Source organism: Panthera pardus, unplaced genomic scaffold (genome assembly GCF_024362965.1).
Source record: "Panthera pardus isolate Hobbes unplaced genomic scaffold, ASM2436296v1 HiC_scaffold_7, whole genome shotgun sequence".
NCBI classification, from domain to species: domain Eukaryota; kingdom Metazoa; phylum Chordata; class Mammalia; order Carnivora; family Felidae; genus Panthera; species Panthera pardus.
The window spans coordinates 32,774,894-32,796,983 of NW_026527002.1; the positions used below are offsets into that span (position 1 = coordinate 32,774,894).

Sequence of the window (22,090 nt, forward strand, 5' to 3'; positions counted from 1 at the left end):
CCTCTTCTCTGGAACTCCAATGGCACAGATATTAGCTCTTGTGTTATATTCCCACAAAAATCACCGAGATAATATTCTTTTGTTTTGTTTTGTTTTAGTTCATTTTCTATTGTCAAATTGGGGGTTTCTACTGTTCTATTTTCATGTTCACTGATTCTTTCCCTGTATTCTTCATTCTGCAGTTGAACACACCGAGTTTTTAATTTGTTTTATTTTTCGGTTCTAAAATTCCCACTTGGTTTCTCTTTATATATTCTATTTCTCTCCTGGCTCCTTCTACTTTTTCATTTCTTACATGCATGTTTGCACAAGCTGATTGCAGAATTTTTATGATGGCTACTTTAAAATCCTTGGCAGATAATTCAAAAACCTGCGTCATCTCAATATTGGTGTCTGTTGATTGTCTCTCCTCACTCAGGTTGAGATTGCCCAGGTTCTTGATATAACAAATGATTTTCTATTGTATCCTGGACATTTTGGATATTGCATTATTAAATTTGAGATCTTATCCAGGACTGGAAGCTCCTAAATATATTTATTAATAGGCTGGTTTGTGTCTATCCACAGGGACAATATTGATATCTAATTATAATAAAAGAGTGTTTCCACAAAATAATTTTATTTCATACAACTTAATTACTGCTAAGATGACCAAAATGATCTCTGCCTCCTGGTATTAATGCCTTAAAGTCATCCCCTCCCCTTGAGTATGAGCAGGACTTATGAATTCTCCTTTCCAATGAATGGAATACAGCAAACATGAGGAGATGTCACTTCCAAGGCTTTTGTCTTGTTAACACTCTCTCTCCCTGATGGAACAAGCAAGATGCCACACTACGATCTGCCCTATGAGGAGGCCCTCATAGGAAGAATGATGGCAGGTCTTCAGCCAATAGTTCAAGAGAGATTGAGGTCCTTAGTCCAGAAACCTGCAATAAACTGAAGCACAGCTGTATGAGTGACCTTGGAAGTGGATCGTTCCACAGAGGAGCCTTGAGATGACTACAGTTCCAGTCAACAGATGATTGAAGCCTTATGAGACACTTAGAGCCAAAGGACCCAGCTACCAGCATCCAAATTCCTGACCCACAGGAACTGTGTGAGAATGTTTTTCAGGTCACTAACTTTTGGGGCAATTTGTTAGGCATCAGTACACACAAGTGAAATTATTAAGCCATGATAGGTCAGTACTCTAATAGATGTTTCACAGAGGTTATTTATTCAGCTCCATGGAAATGACTCTATGATAAAATGAAAATATTTTTTAGGATTATTTATTTATTTTGAGAGAGAAAGAGAGAAAGCAGGGGAGGGGCAGAAAGTGAGAGGGAGAGGAAGAATCCCAAACAGGTTCCATGCTGTCAGCACAGAGCCCAATGCAGGGCTCGATCTCACAAATCATGAGATCATTACCTGAGCTGAAATCAAGAACCGCCAGGTGCCCCAAAATGAAATTATTATCCTCATTTTACAGATGAGGAAATAGGGATTCAAAGAAATAAAACAGCTTACTAAAAATCATGCAGCTACTAAATGTCAGATGTGGGATTCAATCCTGAGCCTACTTAAAGTTTACATTTTTTACATGAAGCTACAATTCCTCTGTTTGGAATACACTTTCAAAAGTATTAGCTCAGAGTTATATAATATCAACTTTTATACTTCCAAAGGAAAATTCTCTGGCCACACTTAAATCTTTCTTTCATAATTAGCTGTGACTAACTTGTTCAGCGACATATGTGTTTTCTTAAAGACCGATTTATTGAGATATAATTCATGTACCATATAACTCATCCCTTTAAATTGTACACTTGGGTGGGGCTATTTGGCATATTACATTAATAACTTTTTAAAACTTGTGATAAAATATGTATAACATAAAATTTGCCATTTGGACCATTCTTAAGTGTACAATTCAGTGGCATTAATTATAGTCACAGTGTTGTGCAACTATCACCAGGTATGTTTGAATTTTTAAATAATTAACATGTGAAACATTTTAACTCTGGCACTCTTTAAAAGAGTTTACAGAATCTTAGAACGATTCACAAGTTAATTATTTTTAAAACAAAGTTAAGTGCAATAAAATGCTTATGTAAATCAACAAAACATGCTGCAGAAGAATCATGCAGAAATGTATAAAAGTTAGCAATCCACATGACATTTTTATATTACTTTTCAGGATAAAAAAAAGAAAAAAGAAAAAATATGCAACTCCTGAGGTCAATAGGATTTTTCCATGGAAATATTTTATTATTTTGTGTCACAACAGGTGCAGGAATCTTTGTGTCTCCTAAAGGGGTATTAAAATACTCTTCACTGAACATAGCTGTCTCCCTGAGTATTTGGGCTGCTTGTGCTGTTCTGACTATCATCAGCGCTCTCAGTCTTGCAGAGCTGGGGACAACCTTCCCTAGAAGTGGAGCGCCTTACTATTTCCTCAAAAGATCTCTTGGATCCTCTGTTGCTTTCCTCAGTCTTTGGATCAAATTTTTTATGTATCCCTTAGGAATAGCTACGCAAAGCTTGATAATATCTACCTATATAATTCAGCCTTTCTATACCAGGTGTCCAGCTCCAGAGCTACCAAAGAAATGTCTAGCTTTGGCTATTTTGTGGTCACTGGGACTTCTAAATACTCGAGGGGTGCTAACAGTGGCTTGGTTTCAAACTATCAGTGTTTTGATGAAAATCACTATCCTCTGCTTCATTTCCCTTACTGGGATTGTACTGTTAGGGATTGGGAAAAAGGAGAACGTGGCCAAGTTTGAGAATTCTTTCGACGCTGAACTTCCTGGTGCCTCACAGATTGCAGAAGCCTTACTCCAAGGATTGTTTGCATATTCTGGTACATCAATCCTGATCAACATAGCAGGTAAATCCATCTCTGAAATACTTTTGTAGCAGGCTTAAAGTTTTGTCTACAGTTCTATAGAGAAAGATATAGCCGATTTGTTTGGTTTTTGGAATTCAATTTGATCTTCTTTGGACTAGTTGGTTATATCACAGTTTAGTCATCACCAAACCTCAGTATATTACCATTTATATGGAAAATATGGAATTTAGTATTCTTCAGGTCATGTCCCTTATTCAAAATGTGGGAATTTATAATATAAAGTTTTCAAAAGGAAATTAAGATCACTCTCATACATTACTACATTTTATTCTAGCATTTTTTTCAAGACATTTTGAGTTAAATATCAGTGATGTAAGAAATACATTAATATAATCTATTTGTAAAAAATAAGACTATCACAGATTTATATATATATATATATATATACACACACACACACACCCTACCAGCAATGATAAAATGCCACATCCTAATTTTGATTCCATGATATGTCTCAGGGATCTTTCTATATCAGTTCTTAGTGACCTAACACATTTTTTTAACTGCTGCATAACATTCTTTAGGATGGCTTTACCACACCTTCACATTAGTATGTGTTTAAAGTTCTTACAATTTTTCACAATTACAAGGAGTGTTGTAATGCCCATGTTTCCCTATGCACATGTACTATACGGCCATGTTGCCCCCTGCAATGTTATGGTACCAAGAGAATGTGGTAGTAGATGCATAGCACCCTAGAGTAAACAAAAGAATTAAATAGAAAACAATTCATGATATTTCATTTGCCTTATAAAATTATAAGAATATAAAATATTAAGAAATATAGTAAATAGCGAAGTTGTATAAAACTTCCAAGCAAAGTTTCTATAAGAAACTTGAACTTGGGGTGCCTGGGTGGCTCAGTCTATTAAGTGTCCAGTCATGATCTCGCCGTTCCTGAGTTCGAGCCTTGCAACAGGCTCTGTGCTGACAGCTCAGAGTGTGGAGCCTGTTTCAGATTCTGTGTCTCCCTCTCTCTCTGCCCCTCCCCCGCTTGTGCTCGGTCTCTCTCTCTCTCTCTCTCTCTCTCTCTCTCTGTCAAAAATAAATAAACATTAAAATTTTTTTAAAAATTTAAAAACCTTGAGCTTGTTCCCCTACATGTCACACTACTAGTATAGATTTTATGCTTAAAATGTCTGTAACATTTTATCAAAACTTTTCATTATGATTTCTTAGAAGCCCTGATTCTCAAATTATTGAAATCTGTGATATTCCTTGATTATTAAGATATTTGTTCTCTCATGTTGATTATTAAAAATTAAGATAATTTTTAAGGATTTTATCATTTTTCTTTTTTAATAATTGACAAAGGTAATGTTTTCATTTCTGGCAGTGAAATTAGTGAATTTTTAAACCAATATCAAGGTTTTCCAAATAATGATAAGGCTTTAATTTATCTAGCACAAATGAATTGTTATAGCAATCATCTTGCAGCTAGCTTGGACATTAAAAAAGCACATGAAATACTGGACATATGTGAAGGCCGAGTTTCATGGGTCACCGACTGGATCTGCATCCTTCAGGGGCCACTGAGTCACCTCACTTCCCCAGTCGTGTTGGGTTATGAGCCACGGTCCTTGGACAACTGAATCCAACTTCCTCCAGCAGTTTCTAAAAAGCCCTTTCCTACAGTGGGCAGTTATGTGTTCTGCAAAAGTAAATACCCAGATATTAGTATCTCTCTAAGGTAGAGCATCTCACTAGAGCAAGCGGGAAGGTTCTTGATAGTAATCATCACCTGAAGATACAGCATAATGCAGCTATAAACCCAATTCGGGATCTTTTTGGACTGCTCATCTCAACCTCCTACTCCCTGACTTGATTTGTTATCAAAACAAACTAAGCCTTGAATTAAGGATGAGCATCCCACACCTAGCACTGGTAATGAAATGTGAATGACTTCAGATCAACATGGTGTTTGAAAGGTCTACTGAAATTTTCTGGCTCTGCAGACTATTAAAGCAAAAGGCCCAATAAAACAAGTGTAATAATTCCATCAGATCTTGTGGCCAGTTGCATGGGACTGGCTACCATTACCCACTTTGTTAACTTTATTTGTAAGTCTACAACACCAAATTTATACATCTGGCTTCTTGTATACCAAAACAGGTTAATCCTTGTGGTGAGAAAGGAACCCGTGTGCATTGTTGGTGGGAATGCAAACTGGTACAGCCACCGTGGAAAACAGTATGGAAGTTCCTCAAAAAATTAAAAATAGAACTACCCTATGATCCAGTAATTTCACTACTGGGTATTTATCCAAAGAATACAAAAACACTAATTCAAAAAGATACATGCATCCCTATGTTTCTTGCAGCATTATTTACAATAGCCAAATTATGGAAGCAGTTCAAGTGTCCATCAATAGATGAATAGATAAAGAATATGTGGTATATATACACAATGGAATATTACTCAGCCTTAAAAAGAATGAAATCTTGCTGTTTGCAACAACATGAGTGGATCTAGGGAGTATAATGCTAAACTAAACAAGACAGAGAAACAAATACCACATGATTTCACTCAAATGTGGAATTTAAGAAACAAAACACATGAACAAATAAAAAAAGAGACAAATCAAAAAAACAGACTCTTAACTATAGAGAACAAACTGATGGTTACCAAAGTGGAAGTGGGGGGCAGGAGGGGTGAAATAGGTGAAGGGGATTAAGAATACATTTATCTTGATGAGCATTAAGTAATGTATAGAATTGTTGAATCTGTACACCCAAAACTAATATAACACTGTATTTTAACTATACTGGAATTAAAATTTTAAAATAAAAATAATTAAATTAATTTTTAAAATAAATAAATAAATAAGGATATTTAAAATAAAAAAAAAAGAAAGGCATAACCCTGGCTAAAAAGAACTATTTCTCTTGAGTTTGGTCCTCAGATTTTCTGATCTGTCATATTCCTGGCCAAGTATAAACAGAATAGACAGCTTATGTCCAGATTCGTGTGCTAGGGCTTCCTAAAGGGACACCACTGAACCCCAAGCACCACCATACATCCTTTATATTTACGTCTGAAATAAGAAATTATATTGGCTCTCAAAACTATTAGTGCATCCATCTCAGTAACAGGTCTGACAAAATTAAAATGAGTCTCTAGTGACATAGACAACTGTCAGGAATTGAGTTCTATCCACATAACAGCAAAAGAACAAAAGTCCTCTGCTTCCATAACATGACTTGTGTGACTCTTGCAAGGGAGTATCAGGGAAGATGACATGGCATGTTGTGTAGAAAATCAGGATCACTTGACACACATTCATCTTCACAGCAATTTAAAGAAACCCTCAGATTTCGTAATCTGCTCCAAATTCCCATGGCACTAAGGAAATCCAGGAGAGAACTGCAGCATTGGCTGACCCTCAGAGGAAGTTGCATTAATAATGGCACCACCGGCTCGGATTTGCATCCACTCCTCGTCCAAAGATCTGAAGAGCAAGATCTAGGGTAACTTTTAAAAAGGCCAGTTCCCCAGATCCGTGAGGAAGGTTTCTGAGAACAAATGGTAACTTTTGGCCCGAGCTAGAAATGTAAATAAGAGACGGGAAAAGGCCCATTAGACAAAACTTTCCCGTCACTTTATGGAAAACCTAAACAGGAGAGTCTAAGCAGGCAGGGCACCTACCACAGGCTGCTCTTCTGTCATTGGAGATCAGAAGACATGGTCTTAGTCTGCACTGAAGACAGGAATATGGTAGAAAACACAAACTAAGAATCCACTGCTTCCCTGGACACATTTAAAACTTGGTAATACTCCCTGGTCTTAAGGATGTGACCAAAGTTGGTCATGTTAGGGACAAAAGAAATTTTCCACATTAAAACCAAGCAAGTTGTAAGAGACAGTATTCCTAAAGGAATTTTTTACTGTTCATTTGAACAGTGGTGGGAAAAGAGTAAGATGAGAAAGAAAGCATTAATTTGGTACAAGTTAAAACTTTTTTATCTTTTACTCTCTCTTTCTCAAAGAAAATAAAATGTTAGTGTTAATGTAACATTTTATAGTTTCCCAAAGTGACAGTTAAAATTATTAGTCACTTTTTATGGGGCATCTGGGTGGCTCAGTCGATTAAGCATCTGACTTGGGCTCAGGTCATGATCTCAAGGTTTGTGGGTTCAAGCCCTGGGTTGGGCTCTGTGTTTGACCACTGTGAGCCTAGAGCCTGCTTCGGATTCTGTGTCTCCCTCTCTCTCTGCCCCTTCCCTGCTCATGCTCTCTGTCTCTCTGTCTCTTGAAAATCAATAAACCCGTTAAAATTTTTTAAAAAATATATTAGTCTATTTATGGGATAACTTCGGAATAATAATTTTTAACAAAATAGTACAAAATAATGAGAAATCTAAGCTTTCAGGCACAATTTGTGCAGGACCAATGTAGAATCAGTCCATGTAGATAAGGAAGCATGGATCCATGAACAATACTTTCTCCTCTTTTTATTATAAAGAACTCTTCAAAAGTCCCACAATAATACTTCCTCTTCTGATAACTTTATTTGTGTTTTTTAGGAGAGATAAAAAATCCCGGTGAGAATATTCCCAAAGCTCTGATTACCGTTCTTCCCATGGTGGCTGTTGTTTACGTATTGGTGAATATATCCTACCTGGCAGTTTTGACCCCTCAGGAAATCATCTCTGCAGGTATGAATGTGTCTAGACAGAGAGAAACCAGTCACTACTACTACCTACTCTCAATAAACATTGACTCCTGTACACTGTAGATATGTTTGATACACCCCTAAGAATATAAACATGACGTATTCATGCTTTGGTTTTTATAAGGAAAGGAAAAATAATCACCTAAATGATCTATAAAGAAGGGGCATGTGCTAAGGGAAAGATCTAAGGATAGTAGAATGTGAAAAGCAAGAATTAGAAAGAGAAAGAGAAGGAGGAGAGGGCTGCAGAGGAGAAAGGGGAAAGAGATGAAGAGAACCAGGAGCAAGCACAGCAAGAAGCAAAGAAGAGATATTTTGTTAGAATTTCTACCCTTTAGGGCACACCCAGATACATATCCTCAAAATAACTGTTTGGAATAGGCAGTGCATTCTTCATTTTGTAGGTAGGGAAACTAGCTCAGGGAAGTTAAGTAATGGACAGAGTTAAGATCCAAAACTGGGTCTCCATCATGCTCTTCTTATGATAAAAGCATGTGTCTTGTCCAGGTTACTGAAGGTAGTGGGTTGTAAACGTGGACAGCAAGTTGCAAGATCTGATCTTAAAAAAAATGCTCTTCCCAATACCTCTAGGTATGGTGCTCAAAGTTACATTCCTGGTAACTGACACACTCAAAACCAGGTGGTCCAACTCCAAAACCCATGTTCTCAACCACCGCACTAAAATGCCTCAATTTACAAACAAACCAAATCAAAGCCCTGTATTGCCACCACTAGGAGGGATTATTATCAATGCAAGTAATAGTATGTATATACATTAATATATATCAGATAATAAGGTATATTAAAACAAATAATGATATAGTAGACACCATAGATGTGACTAAACAGAGTTATATCAAAAGGTTAGTAGTAAATGGTGTCATGTGAATGATAAAATTACAGTTTTTATTTCCTTTTTTATATTGTTTCATATTGTTAATATTTTCCATGATTAGCATGTTGCACTTATGATCAGAAAAATATCATTTTTCTAATGCCAAATAACATTTCCACAGAACCAACTGGTAAACTTTTATGAAAACACCAAGCCTTTTTTTTTTTTTTTGGAAACACCAAGCCTTTAAGAAAATGCTAAATTACTTTGTTTACTTTAAAAAGGCAGAGTAGTATTTGAAATATATTTTAAAAATTCCATCAAATTTTAATTTAAAAAAAGGCAGTTACTCCTGAAAGAAGAGAAGTTATCTAGAAAGTTCACTTACTGATACAACTCACTCTTTAAATATTCTAGATAAAGTCCAAGTAATACACCAATAAAAACATAAACTACAAAAATATTGTATAGAAAGACAGGAACAGAGGTATCTGACCGTGTACAAATATAGTGCATGTGGTTTGGGAGAAGCTGTGACTAGAGCCAACATACTGGGATACTCAGGTAACTAGAATTTCCCTGCAGTGGAGGGGTTTTCAAAGCAAAGGTCACAAAGAGGAGTAGTCTGATGTGCAAAGCCTTTACAAAAATAAGTTTTGAAATGTATTTTGAAAAAAAAACTATACAAGTTTCAAAAAGTCAAAAGGTGGTTTTATGCATCTTCTCTGACACTAGTACAAAAAATGTTATGTTGCTTCTAAAAGGAAAATATAGGTGCACCTAGGTGGCTCAGTCAGTTAAGCATCTGACTCCTGATTTTGGCTCAGGTCATGATCTCATGGTTCATGGGTTCAAGCCTCCCATCAGGTTCTGTGCTGAAAGTGGTTGGAGCCTGCTTGGGATTCTCTCACTCTCCCTCTCTCTTCCCCTCCTCTCTCTCTCTCTCAAAATAAAAAATAAATAAATAAATAAACATTAAAAAATAAATAAAAGGAAAATACAATTTTTTAAATGTTACATTAAAAAATAAATGAAAAGAAAATATAAGTTTTTAAATGTTTAACTTATTTTGAGGAGAAAGAGAGTGGGAGAGGGGGTGAGAGGCAGAGAGAGAGAGAGGGATAGTGAGAGAATCCCAAGCAGACCACACTGTCAGCATAAAGCCTGATGCAGGGCTTGAACTCATTAACTGTGAGATGATGACCTGAGCCAAAATCAAGAGTCAGATGCTTAACCAACTGAGCCACCCAGATGCCCCAAGAAAATATAAATTTTTTTAAGTTATTTATTTTTTAAGAGAGAGAGCACACACGCAGAGAGTGAGGGAGAGACAGAGAATCCCAAGCAGGCTCCACACTGTCCACACAGACCCTGATACAGGGCTCCAACCCACAAACCATGAGATCATTTCCTGAGACGATGATCAACCAGCTGAGACATCCAGGTGCCCCTAAATTTTGATAAGTTCATAATAACATGTTACTATTACACCTTCCCACAATTTGGTCTCACAGGAATACAGTAGTAACACTAAAGGGGATTTTGTTTTAACTATTAAAATGAGAGACAGAACTGTAATTTGCCTTACACCCACTTCCAAACTAATCAGCAAGTCCTGTAAAACTCTACCCCATTAACAGCTCGTCAGGTATTTCCCCCTTCCGCACGCCCACTCAGTGTCTAGACCCTCATTTTCCTCATCGGGCTACAGCAACAACCTCCTCATTTGTACACTCACTTCTAATCTCCCTCCAATCCAGCCTCCACTCAGTCTCTAGAGATGATGTTATAAAACATAAATCTAATCATGTCACTCTCCTGCTTAAACACTCTCTGTTTTGTGTCCTGCTGCAACCACCCCGTCACCACCAAATACACAAATACCAACTTCTAAACTGACCACCGCAGGTTCTCCAAGATCTAAGCAAGCCTAACTTTCTGTTAGGTGTGCACGAATACCCTCACCACGTATCATCCTTTCTAAACAACTTACCATTTCCAGGTTAGACACTATTATCTCTGCCTCCCCCACAATGCCACCTTACCAGCCTGACTTAGATGCCTACCTTGTGATGGATGTCACACTAGTAAGACTGATTCTAAGTTCAATATCCTTTGAGCCCTGACAAGTTCCTCCTAAGTCTCATTCCAGTCTTAGAAGGTTTGAAATGCAATTTAAAATCATGAAATGGAGTATAGTGAATAAACTTACAATATAATTGCAATCATCTCTCTGAATTTTAGGGTTGTTAACATTATTAATAAGAAATTGTCAGAATTTTAGAACCGAAATACCTACAAAACAAAGCTCAATGTTTTCAACTTCGCAAATAAATTATTAGAGGCAAAACTGTAGGTGTCAAAGCACTTGCAGTTGAAAAAAAGAAAAGAACTAAACCACCATCAATTCATCACATTATCAATGAAAACGACCAGTACATCATAGGTAGTAAAGATAACGCAATCGTATCATATAATTTTGAGCTCTACTTTAATTATAATCAATGGCCAATAATTTTGGAGAAATTTTGCAGTATAGTTGATGCCCTCACAACATAATTCCTTATGTTTCTAGTATCAGTTATTTGCCTTAGTTAAGCATCTATATTTACCCCCATTGAAAATCTTCTATTCTTATTTTTAATCATAGTATTTGTGACTATCACTCATCTGTTGTTGCCAAACAAGCCTCCCCAAAATGTACTGATTTACATCCACCACTTATTTGGTTCACAATTCTACAAGTTGGCAATTTATATTGCGTTCAGCTAGGCAGTTCTGGTTCTCTGTTGGAGTCATATGTGTGTCTGCAGTCCCTTGCAGTTTGGGTAAGCAGCTTTATTGAGGTTGGCCATGATTTCCTGTTTCTTTGGGGACTCAGCTTGTAGGTTAGCTTGAGTCCTTGGAGAAGCAAATGCCAAGAAAGAATTAAATGTGCAATGAATTTAGTAAGAGAAATGCTTGTGTTAGAGAAACCAAGAAGGAAGCCAAGTAAGGCTGGAAGAGCCATGGGATCACAATGCGAGTGTGACCCAAAGTGAAGAAGAGAAAGAGGAAAAAATAAGTAAAAACACCCTGGACTCATATGCTGTATAGGAAAGGTTTGGCACATCTGCCAGGAAGCCCTTTAGCCAAAGTTGGCCATCAGATAAATAAGTACCTCTTAGTGCCTCTACCTCACAGATATTAGCTGGGAACAACCTGTGGGAGCATGGCTTTGGTAGAAATGCCACAATGTATTTCTTTGTGCAGTAGCCAGGGCCCTAGGTCAATTATGCTCCCTGTATTTGGAAGTCTGTAAGATGCATTTTCAGGCTCCAGAATTACTATGGTTTGTCTTTCACAGACTAGGTTGAGCTTGTTCACATGGTAGCTAAGCAGGGTTCAAGAGAGCAAGCAACATGTGATACTTCTCAAGGTATAGGCTCAGAGCTGGCAAACTACTACTTCCAATGCATTCTACTGGCCAAAATAGACCACGAGGCCATATTCAAGAATTGATAAAGAAACTCCCTCTCAGAAGAAGGGGCCAAGTCAGGTTACAAAGAGTACAGATGCAAGAAGAAGTGAATAATTTTTGCCATATTTGCAATGAAGCAAAAGTGACTGACTCTTTTGAAATTTTTTTTAGATGCTGTTGCTGTCACCTGGATGGATAAAGTAATCCCTTCCATGCAATGGGTCATTTCTTTTGGGATTTCAACTTCAATAGTTAGCAACATATGTTGTACAGTGCTTTCAGCATCGAGGCTGTTCTACACAGCAAGCCAAGAAGGACAACTGCCTTTGATCTTCTCCATGCTTAATAACTACTTCAGTCCAACTGTTGCTATCACCCAGATAATCATCTTAGCTTCTTGTCTTATTATAGCCTCAGATTTAATCAATTTAATAAAATATTCAGGATTAGCAACCTGGGTTTTAAGAGGGCTATATATGATAGGTTTACTTAAACTAAGGTACCAGGACCCCAATCTACCCAGACCTTATAAGGTAAATCAAGATAAAAATGTTAATATTAACTTTCTACTCTATTTCTAGGAATATAACTTTTTTAACCTATAGGGGATGCTTCTAATCAATTAGAGTCCAATTTATGAAACATCTGATCTGGATCTCTATGTTCCAGTTTACTGATGTATATAATTGGCTGTATGAGCTATTTTTGGCTTGTTTCTTATTGAGTAAAAGGTCAAAATTGATTCTCCACAAGGAATATAGTTATCACTTTTGTTATTTTCCAGGAGCTAGACAACAATGCTTTTGGGGTAAGGGGGGGAATATTGACCCAACTCAAAATCATCTCTTCAGTGCACAACCCAACATAGGTGATACGGCATTCCATTCTTAATCATATCCTTGATAGAGTCTTCATTTTCTACAATAAGATCAATAAGATGTTAATCTAAGCCTCAGTTTGGATTATTATAAACATTGTGAACCTGAACTTAACTTGCAAGATAAAATCACTACCTCCTAGGTAATGTCAGTAGGGCCCTGTAGGCTCCTAGAGTATCTTTATCCAAAATATACAAAAGCACCCCTTCCTCTAGGCAGACATAGCTCTGTGCCCAGGCACAGCCTAGTGAAGAAAGCACAAGCTAGATATTAGCCCCACGCTGCTCCATCAGATGGGAGCACTTGTGCATACAGTGACTACTTAAGCAATCATACATATAAGAAATTAAATTAGACTCATTTGAAAAGACCATTCTGACAATAGCATAGAAAGTGAATTAGAAGAAGGCATGAGTAGAGGAACCTGAGTGGCTCAGTTGGTTAAGTGTCCAAGTCTTGATCTTGGGGTTGTGAGTTCAAGCCTCAGGTTAAAAAATTAATTAGTTAAAAAGGAGGCATGAGCATATTCAGGTCAAACAGCCTGCAGAGGTTCATTTAGTCACCCAGTTTAACTAAAGAGAATTCTAAAACTTAGAGATTAAGTAAATTACTCTGGCTAAAAGATACCGGGCTGGAATTTAAACTAAACAGTCTGATTCCAGAGCCCATATTTTTGTTATATTTATTTTAAAAAGACTGGTGAATATTTTATTCTGTAAAGGACCTACTAAGGAAATTTTTTCTGATCTTAGCATCAAGAATACTTGGGCCTCTCCTAAATAACTGATTTGCTTATACCTTATGATGGACAGCTTTCAGAATCTATATGGAGCTTTGTGGCATGTGTTTTGTGAAACAAATTCATTCTTTATCTATGTTTATTTCCCTCTCTCTTATTTTCATTTATTTTGCCTTGGTGTAATGTAAGACATACCTTGCTATAATGTAAATCCTAAGAGGTTTCAAATAGTGTTTGTTTAAGTCTTTAATTGTGTCATAAATACAATCAAAATGGCCCGTTTAAGATATTTTCTGCATGTAGAGATTGTGTACAAAGTAAAATGAGAGTCCCATGTTTCATGCCAGTGACCATAATAACCACTTAAGTGTGCTTTTTAAAATATGAATTCCCAGACTCACTCTTGAGAATTCTAATTTAGTCGATGTCAGTTGGGCCCTAAGAGTTTATGTTTATCAATTATCTTGGGGGTTCTTATGCAGAGAAGTCCACTGACTGACCGTATTTTAAGACACACTAGTCTAGACAATCTTCACTTTCTTCCCCTCAAAATGGCTCCCTCTTTGGCCATTTCTCCTCTTGAAAAAAGTGAATGACAATATCTTGGATTTGAGTCATCTATTTATTCAACAAATAAGCAGTAACTATCTGCTATGTTTCAGGTACTCTACTAGGCAGTTCAAAAAACCCATTAGCCTCAGAGAAGTGTAAGAAATGTATACAAATCACTGTTCTAAAGTTAATTAAGAAATGTCATTTTGTTGGGGCAACCTGGCTGGCTCAGTTGGTTGAGCATATGACTCTTGATCTCAGGGTTGTAGGTTTGAGCACTATTGGATGTAAAGATTACTTAAAAATAAAATCTTAAAAAAATATTTTTTTAAAAAAGAAATGCCATTTTGTTGAGCACGTTTTACTGAAGTGCCCTGTGTACAATGCTCACAAAGACTTCAAAAGACCAGCATTAGATAAAACCTCATTTTGCAAATGGGTTGGAAAAGACCCTTTTTTCCCCCAACTTAAATGGCAACGACACACATATTTCGGGAATATTTGATTAAAAAGCTCTGAACACATTTATCTATCGTGGCTGCCTGCCCACCATGTAGCTTCCTTCAGTTGAAACAGGGTGCAGGGCCCCAAGGATCTCACTGTGCAGTGACAGCAGCCCTGGACGCTGGTGCAATGGGCCCCACAGGACTCGCAGGGAGCCTCCTTCTGGCTCCCTTCTGCAAATAGGTCTGAGGACCAGATTAATTCAGTAGCCCAAAGTTAAACAGCTAAACAGTGGCACTAAGCTCCCTGGAGAGGAATCTTCCGTATCTGTCTTAAATACCTCTGTGTCCCTAGCATGGCAAGTGGCACATAGGGATTCAGTAGATATTTCTTGAAGGAATGAACAGTTAAGGTTGCAAAGCTTGCATTTCCAACCAGGCTTTTCTGATTCCAACATTTCTGCTGTTTTTATTATGTAATAGTGCTGCTCTAGGAAAAATTGGTATACGCCTAATTAAAGAGGCATTATAACCAAATATTACAGTTATGCCAAATTCCCAAAACTAAGAATGCTTCAATGACTAATACTAGAACGGAATAGTTAATTTTTTATTTTTGACAATGATTTCTTATAATGTATCTTTTTTCCCATGCTTGAAAATAAAGCACTTATTTTAGTAATAAGTTGACAATATCTGATGAATAGAGTAGGCATTCATAACAACTATAGAATAAATATAAATAAATAAATACTGTTCCACTTTTTACACTCATTTAGTCTGCCATTGATGTACTTTCTATAATATACTACCGAGACTGTCTCTTTAAATATATTTGAAAATATATTTGCAGTTTTCTCCCTGGTGTTTTGAAACATTTGTTCCAAACAGAAAGAGAATGTTCTTACATTGTTTATAGAAATTTTGAACTTTTGAGGAAAAAGTCATCACTAATCTTAATCTTAATCCTTTTTTTTTTTTTTTTTTTACTTTCAGGTGCGTTTGCCATTTGTATTTGGATCCATAGCTATATCTTTGTTTCTAATTTTGACACCAATGATTCATTCTCCTAAAGTAGAGTATATCTATGGGTTTATCTTTATTTTCAGTGGACTTCTGGGTTACAGGCTTCATGTTCACCTTAATCAACGTTCTGTTTGTTTTGATAAAATCACTTGTTATTTACAATTATTATTTAATGTTTCACCACCTGAAGACCAAGATGAACGTATTTCAACAGGAAAAAAACATCTTGAAGAAATCTTTTTGTAAATAGGCAACCCTAAATCTGTAAGTGGTTAATGACTAAGCACATTCAATCTTTGCTTTAAAATGTATACACCCAGGGGCACCTGGGTGGCTCAGTTGGTTAAGCATCTGACTCTTGATTTTGTCTCAGATCATGATCCCAAGGTTTGTGAGACTGAGCCCCATGTCATACTCTGTGCTGACAGCATGGAGCCTGTTTTTCTCCCTCTCCCTTTCTCTCTGCCCCTCCCCTGCTCATGCACATGCATGCACATGAGCTCTCTCTCTTTCTCTCTCTCAAAATAAATAAATAAACATTAAAAAAATAAAAATTATATATATATATATATATATATATATACCCTCATAGATACAAAACCTCCCCCTTCATACCCAATCCCCAACTACATATATCAAATCCCCGCCCAGCTACGTATTCAAATTCTTTAAAAAAATTTTTTTTAATGTTTATTTATTCTTGACAAAGAGACAGTGGAAGCGGGGGAGGGGCAGAGAGAGAGGGAGACACAGACTCTGAAGCAGGCTCCAGGCTCTAAGCTGTCAGCACAGAGACCAATGTGGGACTTGAACCCATGAGCCCTGAGATCATGACCTGAACCGAAGTCGGATGCTCAACCGAATGAGCCACCCAAGAGCCCTCAAATTGTTTACAATTCTAATTCTTTTGCTTGTAATTGAAGCCTTAGTTCCCTAGTGCCCAACATGTTTTTCACCACTTTCCTCCAACAACCATCAAACAAACAAAATAAAAGAGTCATTGTCAGGAAGACGAGTACATGGGTAAACAGTAGATAACAGATATTTAATCAACATTCATTGAATGAATGTAAGATGCATCCACAAAAACAAAAAAAGAATATTATAAATCTGAGATTTATATTAATAAAAACTACATATTGCTTCCTACTCACTGGTCTAAACACTTCACAGTGATATCAATCAAAAGAATGTGTTTCACTTTCAAACCCTTGTGTTTACCTCTACAAAGTGTGATAGGCTAAATAATGATGCTGAAAAATATGTTCAAGTCCAGATGGTAACTACACTTATCATGGTGAGCACTGCATAATGTACAGAACTGTTGAATCACTATATTGTACACCTAAAACTAATATAATATGGTATATAGAACTACACTTCTATTAAAAAAAAAATGTCTAGGTCCTAATCCTCAGAACTTCTGTATCTAACTTTATATGGAAAAAAGAGTCTTTACAGATGTGATTAAAGATCTTGAGACAAGGGACATCTAACTAGATTATCTGCATAGGCCCTAAATGCAATCACATATATCTTTCTAAAAGAGAAGCAGAGGGATAGTAGACAAGACAGAAGAGAAGGCAATGTAACCCTGGAGGTAGAGACAGGAATAATGAGGCCACAAGCCAAGGAATGACAGCAGCCACCAGATGCTAGAAGCAAGCAAACAATGGATTTTTCCCTAGAATATCTGGAGGCAGTGTGGCCCTGCCAAAACTTTGATTTCAGCCCAGTGAAACTGATTTTGGCCTCTAGCCTCCAGTATTGTGAGAGAATAAACTTCCGTTGTTGTAAACCACCAGGCTGTGGTAATTTGTTACAGCAGCTCCAGGAAACTTATATATAAGGTATTTGCCAAAAATACTCATGCAATTTCCATAAAATGGAAAGGAAGGCTTTCTTCTAAACTCACATACTAAATATTTTTGCATGTGTAGTACACAGACATATGACTCCACTGAAATTGTCTACTATAGAGAAAACTAAAAATGTAAGTTCCCAACTGAGAGAGGATATTCTTACTGCTATTCCTCCCTAAAATCATATTATCTAACCTCCAAGACAGCCTAAGTACTTCTCACCCCTTGAAATTCATGCTCTGAGGCAGTTCTCTCCCACACTGAGTCCAGGTTGCTCTTGAGCAACGAAATACGAAGGAAGCAATGGTGTGTCACCTGCAAGTCTAGGTCATAAGTGGCGTTGCTGCTGAGGCCTTCTTCTCTTGGATTGCTTGCTCTGGTCACAACCACAGGCCTTTGTTGGAAGAACAATCAAGTAGTCCCACAGAGAGGACACAGTGGAGAAAAACCAATTTGCCAGCATCAACATGATAGTCATTTCAGGAAGCTACCTTCACACTGGATCCTACAACACCAGGGAAACGTTTATATGACGGTAGCCCAGCCAAGACCTGACTGCAACTTCATGAGAGACTCCAAGTCAGAACTGTCCAACCATGTTTCTATGTTTCTTCTGAATTCCTTTTATTTTTTTATTTTTTAAAAAACTTTATTGTGATAAGAACACTTAATATAAGATCTACTCCGTTAACACAATTTTAAGTATTAATACAGTATAAGTATAGGCACTTTGTTGTACAATTGATCTCTAAAATGTATTCTGAAATTTTATACCCATTAGTTAGCAATTTCCTGTTGCCCCCTACCCCAGCCCTTGGCAACCACAATTCTATTGTTTGCTTTCATGAGTTTGACTATTTTAGATAACCTCATTCATATACATGGAATCATGCAGTATTGTCCTTCTGTGACTGGCTTATTTCACTTAGCATAATGTTCTCCAGGTTCATGCATATTGTTGAATATGGCAGGGTTTCCTTCTTTTTAAAGACTCCATTCTCTGTATATATCACCTTTTTTATCCATTCATATATCAGTGGGCATTTAGGTAGCTTCCACATTTTATATAATGAACATAAGAATACTAATGTCTCTTCCAGATCCTGATTTCAATTCTTTCCAGTAAGTCTTTAATCTATTTTTGAGTTAATTTTTGTATATGTTGTGAGATAAGGGTCCAATTTCATTATTTTACATGTGCGTATCCATCCTTCCCACCACCATTTGTTGAAGAGACCATCCTTTCCCCAATGTGTATTCTTGGCATCGTTACCAAAGATCAGTTTACCATATATGTGTGGATTTATTTCTAGGCTCTCTATTCACTGGTCTATGTGTCTGTCTTCATATGAATATCATACTGTTTTAATAACCATATCTTTGTGTAATAAACTTTGAAATCAGGAGTACAATGCCTCTAGCTTTGATCTTTTTCAAGATTGTTTTGGCTATTTGAGGTCTTTTCTGGTTTCATATGAATTCTAGAATTGTTCTTTTTAACTCTGTAAAAAAAATATTCTATGGGATTTTGATAGGGCTTGCAGTTGAATCTATTGGACAGTATGGATATTTAATAATATTGAGTCTTCATGAACATGAGCACGAGCATGAGATACCTCTCCATTTATTTGTGTTTTCTTTAATTTTTTTCATCAATGTTTTATAATTTTCAGTGTGCAAGTCCTTAATGTCTTTGGTTAAATCTATTCCTAAGTATTTTATTGTTTATGATGCTATTGAAATTGAGATTGTTTCCTAATTTCATTTGCAATTAGTTGATTATTAGTGTATAGTTGTATTCTGCAACTTTTCTAAACTCAATTATTAGTTCTAATAGTTTTGGGTAGAGCTTTTAAGATAATGTCCTATGCAGAGAGAAGCAATTTTACTTCTTCCTTTCCAACATGGATGCTCTTTTTTTCCTTGGCTAACTGCTCTGGCTAGGACTTCCAGTAATATGTGAAAGAAGTGGTGAGACTGGACATCCTTGTCTTCTTCTTGATCTTAGTGGGAAAGCTTCTGGTTTTTAATTCTTGAGTATAATGTTACCTGTGAGCTTGTCATATATAGCTTTCGTGATGTTAAGGTAATCTCCTTGAGTCCTAGTTTTTATCATAATGTTGAATTTTATCAATTAGTTTGTTTTTGTTTGTTTGCATTTATTGAGATGATCATGCAATTTTTAGCCTTCACCCTGTTTATCTGGTGTATAGATCGCATTAATTAATTTGTGTATTGTTGTAGACTCTAAAGTTCTCTCTTGGCCAGCAAGAGAGAGGGATGGAGGATGAAAAGCAAGAGACAGCTAACGTCCAGGAAGAGACAAGAGCCCCAAATAAGGGTCCTTGCCCCGTTTTTATTAGAATCAGAAGGCTTATGAACATGGCAATGAATGTGCACAAAGAGACAATGAATCTGTGAACATTAACTTGAGGATGTGAGGGAAAGGGGATCTTGAAGATATTTGAAGTTAGGGGTTTGGGTTAATACAAAACAAAATCTGGGCACCAGGCAGTCGGGCAGAAGGTTGTTTACAGGGCACATGAGGCACCAACTCTGTTTATCTCAGCTAGCCTAGGGGATAAGACAGATAGGGGAAATAACCTCAGGGTTAACAAGGCACATTTTCTTTTGTTAATCATCTCCACTCTGGGCAACTTCACCCTGCAGCACAGTTCAGGGGTCTATAGCCCAAATTACCTGTTTACCTAACTTGGTCCTTCTCTCCTGTGAAAGCAGCTTTCTGCTATCGTACTAAGTTGGGAGGCGCCTCCACCCTGAATACCTAATCTCGCTTACCTCATACACCTTTGTATTGGGTGCCTTTGCACCCCGCTCCCTCTCTTGGGGTCCTAATCTTGTTTACCCAAACTCATTTGTGAGCATCCTATGGCTTTGTACTTCTTCATGCCTTGTTAACCCATTGGTATAACCCCGGGGGATTCCTAAGCTTATTCCCCACAGTGTATTTTGAATCATCTCTGCATTCCAAGAATAAATCCCGCTTGGTTGAAGTGGATGATCCTTTTAATGTGCTGTTGAATTCAGTTTACTAGTATTTTGCTAAGAATATTTGTATCTATGTTCATCAGGGACATTGGCCTATAGGTTCCTTTTGTTGTAGTTTCTTGTCTGGTTTTGGTATCAGGTTAATTGTCTCACAAAATGAGTCTGCAAGTGTCCCCTCTTCTTTGACTTTTTTTGAACAATTTTAGTTGGCATTAATTCTTTAAATGTTTGGTAGAATGTGTTAGTGAAGCCATCTAGTCCTGGGCTGTTCTTTGTTGGGAGGTTTTTGATTACTGATTTTCTGATTTCAGATTTTCTATTTCCTCATGATTGTATATTTCTAGGAATTTACCCATTTCTTTTAGGTTATCTAGTTTTATTGGGTATAATTGTTCATACTAGTCTCTTATGGTTCTCGGTATTTCTGTGGCATCAGTTATAGTGTCTCCTCTTTCATTTCTGATTTTATTTAAGTTTTCTCTCTTTCTTTCATAATCAAGATAAAGGGTTTTAATTTTGTTTTCAAAAACCCAGCTCTCAGTTTCATTGATTTCTTCTATTGTTTTTCTAGCTCTCTATTTCCCTCCTGGACTACAAGGTTTCTGCTGAAAAATCTGCTGATAGCCTAATGGGTACTTCCTTGTGTGAAATTTTTTTTCTCTTATTGTTTTTAAAATTATCTCTTTGTCTTTAATTTTAGACAGTTTTATTATTTGTCTTGGATAAGATCATTTTGGATTGAAATTCTGGGATACATACTACCTTTGTGAACTTGGATGCTGAAATATCTCCCCAGATTTAAGAAGTTCTCAGTCATTAGTTCTTTATATAAGTTTTATGCCCCCCTTCTCCATCTCTTGTTCTTGGATTCTAATAATTCATAGATTATTTCTCTAATGGTATCCTATAGTTCACATAGGTTTTCTTTGCTCCTTTTCAGTTTTTTTTTCTCTTTGTTCTCTTCTAAGGGGATAATTTCAAAAGAACTACCTTCTTCTTCACAGACTTTTTCTTCTGATTAATCTATTATGCTGGTAATACACTCTATTGCATTTTTCATTTTATTCATTGTATTCTTCAGCTCCAGAATTTCTGTTTGGCTCTCTTAATGATTTCTATCTATATGTTTAACCTTTCATTTTATTCATTTATTGTTTCCCTGATTTTGTTGAACTTTTTATTATAACTCATTAAGCTTCCTTAAAACTGCTATTTTGAATTCTGTATCAGGTAAATCACAGATCTCCAATCTCCGGATTACTGGAACATGATTGTATTCCCTTGGTGGAGTCATCATTCCTTCTTTTTTCATGTTCTTTGAACCTTAAATTGCTGTCTTTGCATTTAAAATAGTCACCTCTCTCAGTCTTTATTAACTGGCTTTGGGAGAGAAATACTTTGTCAGCCCTACTAGAGGTTTTAAGGTTTTCTCAGCCCTTTTCTATGGGTACACCTGCTCCACACTCTTACTCCCTCTCATGGCAGAATTGTTAAATTTGTATGCATTTTCTTGATCTTGAAAATCCAGGCTGTGTGCTAACAGTCTCCCCTTTGCTTTCCCTAGCACAATGCTAAGTGCTCAAGCTTGTAGTTTCTCCCTGGCCCACATATTTGAGCCAGCTGTCTGCACATGCTCACTAGCTGTCTGAAAAAGTTCATTCTCTCAACTCTCAAGAGGATGGCCAGGGAGCCAAGGAATGGGATTGGGCATAAGTGAG

General features: G+C 36.8%; 1 protein-coding gene across 1 annotated transcript; it reads left to right on the forward strand.

Annotated features, from left to right (window-relative positions):
• Positions 1 to 2,158: 2,158 nt before the first annotated feature.
• LOC109269429 (solute carrier family 7 member 13-like) lies at positions 2,159 to 18,769 on the forward strand. Its single transcript, XM_019453376.2, has 4 exons — positions 2,159 to 2,875; positions 7,420 to 7,551; positions 12,035 to 12,396; positions 15,472 to 18,769. The coding sequence occupies exons 1-4, from the start codon at positions 2,209 to 2,211 to the stop codon at positions 15,745 to 15,747; spliced, it is 1,437 nt and encodes a 478-aa protein (XP_019308921.1). The 5' UTR covers positions 2,159 to 2,208; the 3' UTR covers positions 15,748 to 18,769.
• The last annotated feature ends 3,321 nt before the right edge of the window (positions 18,770 to 22,090 follow it).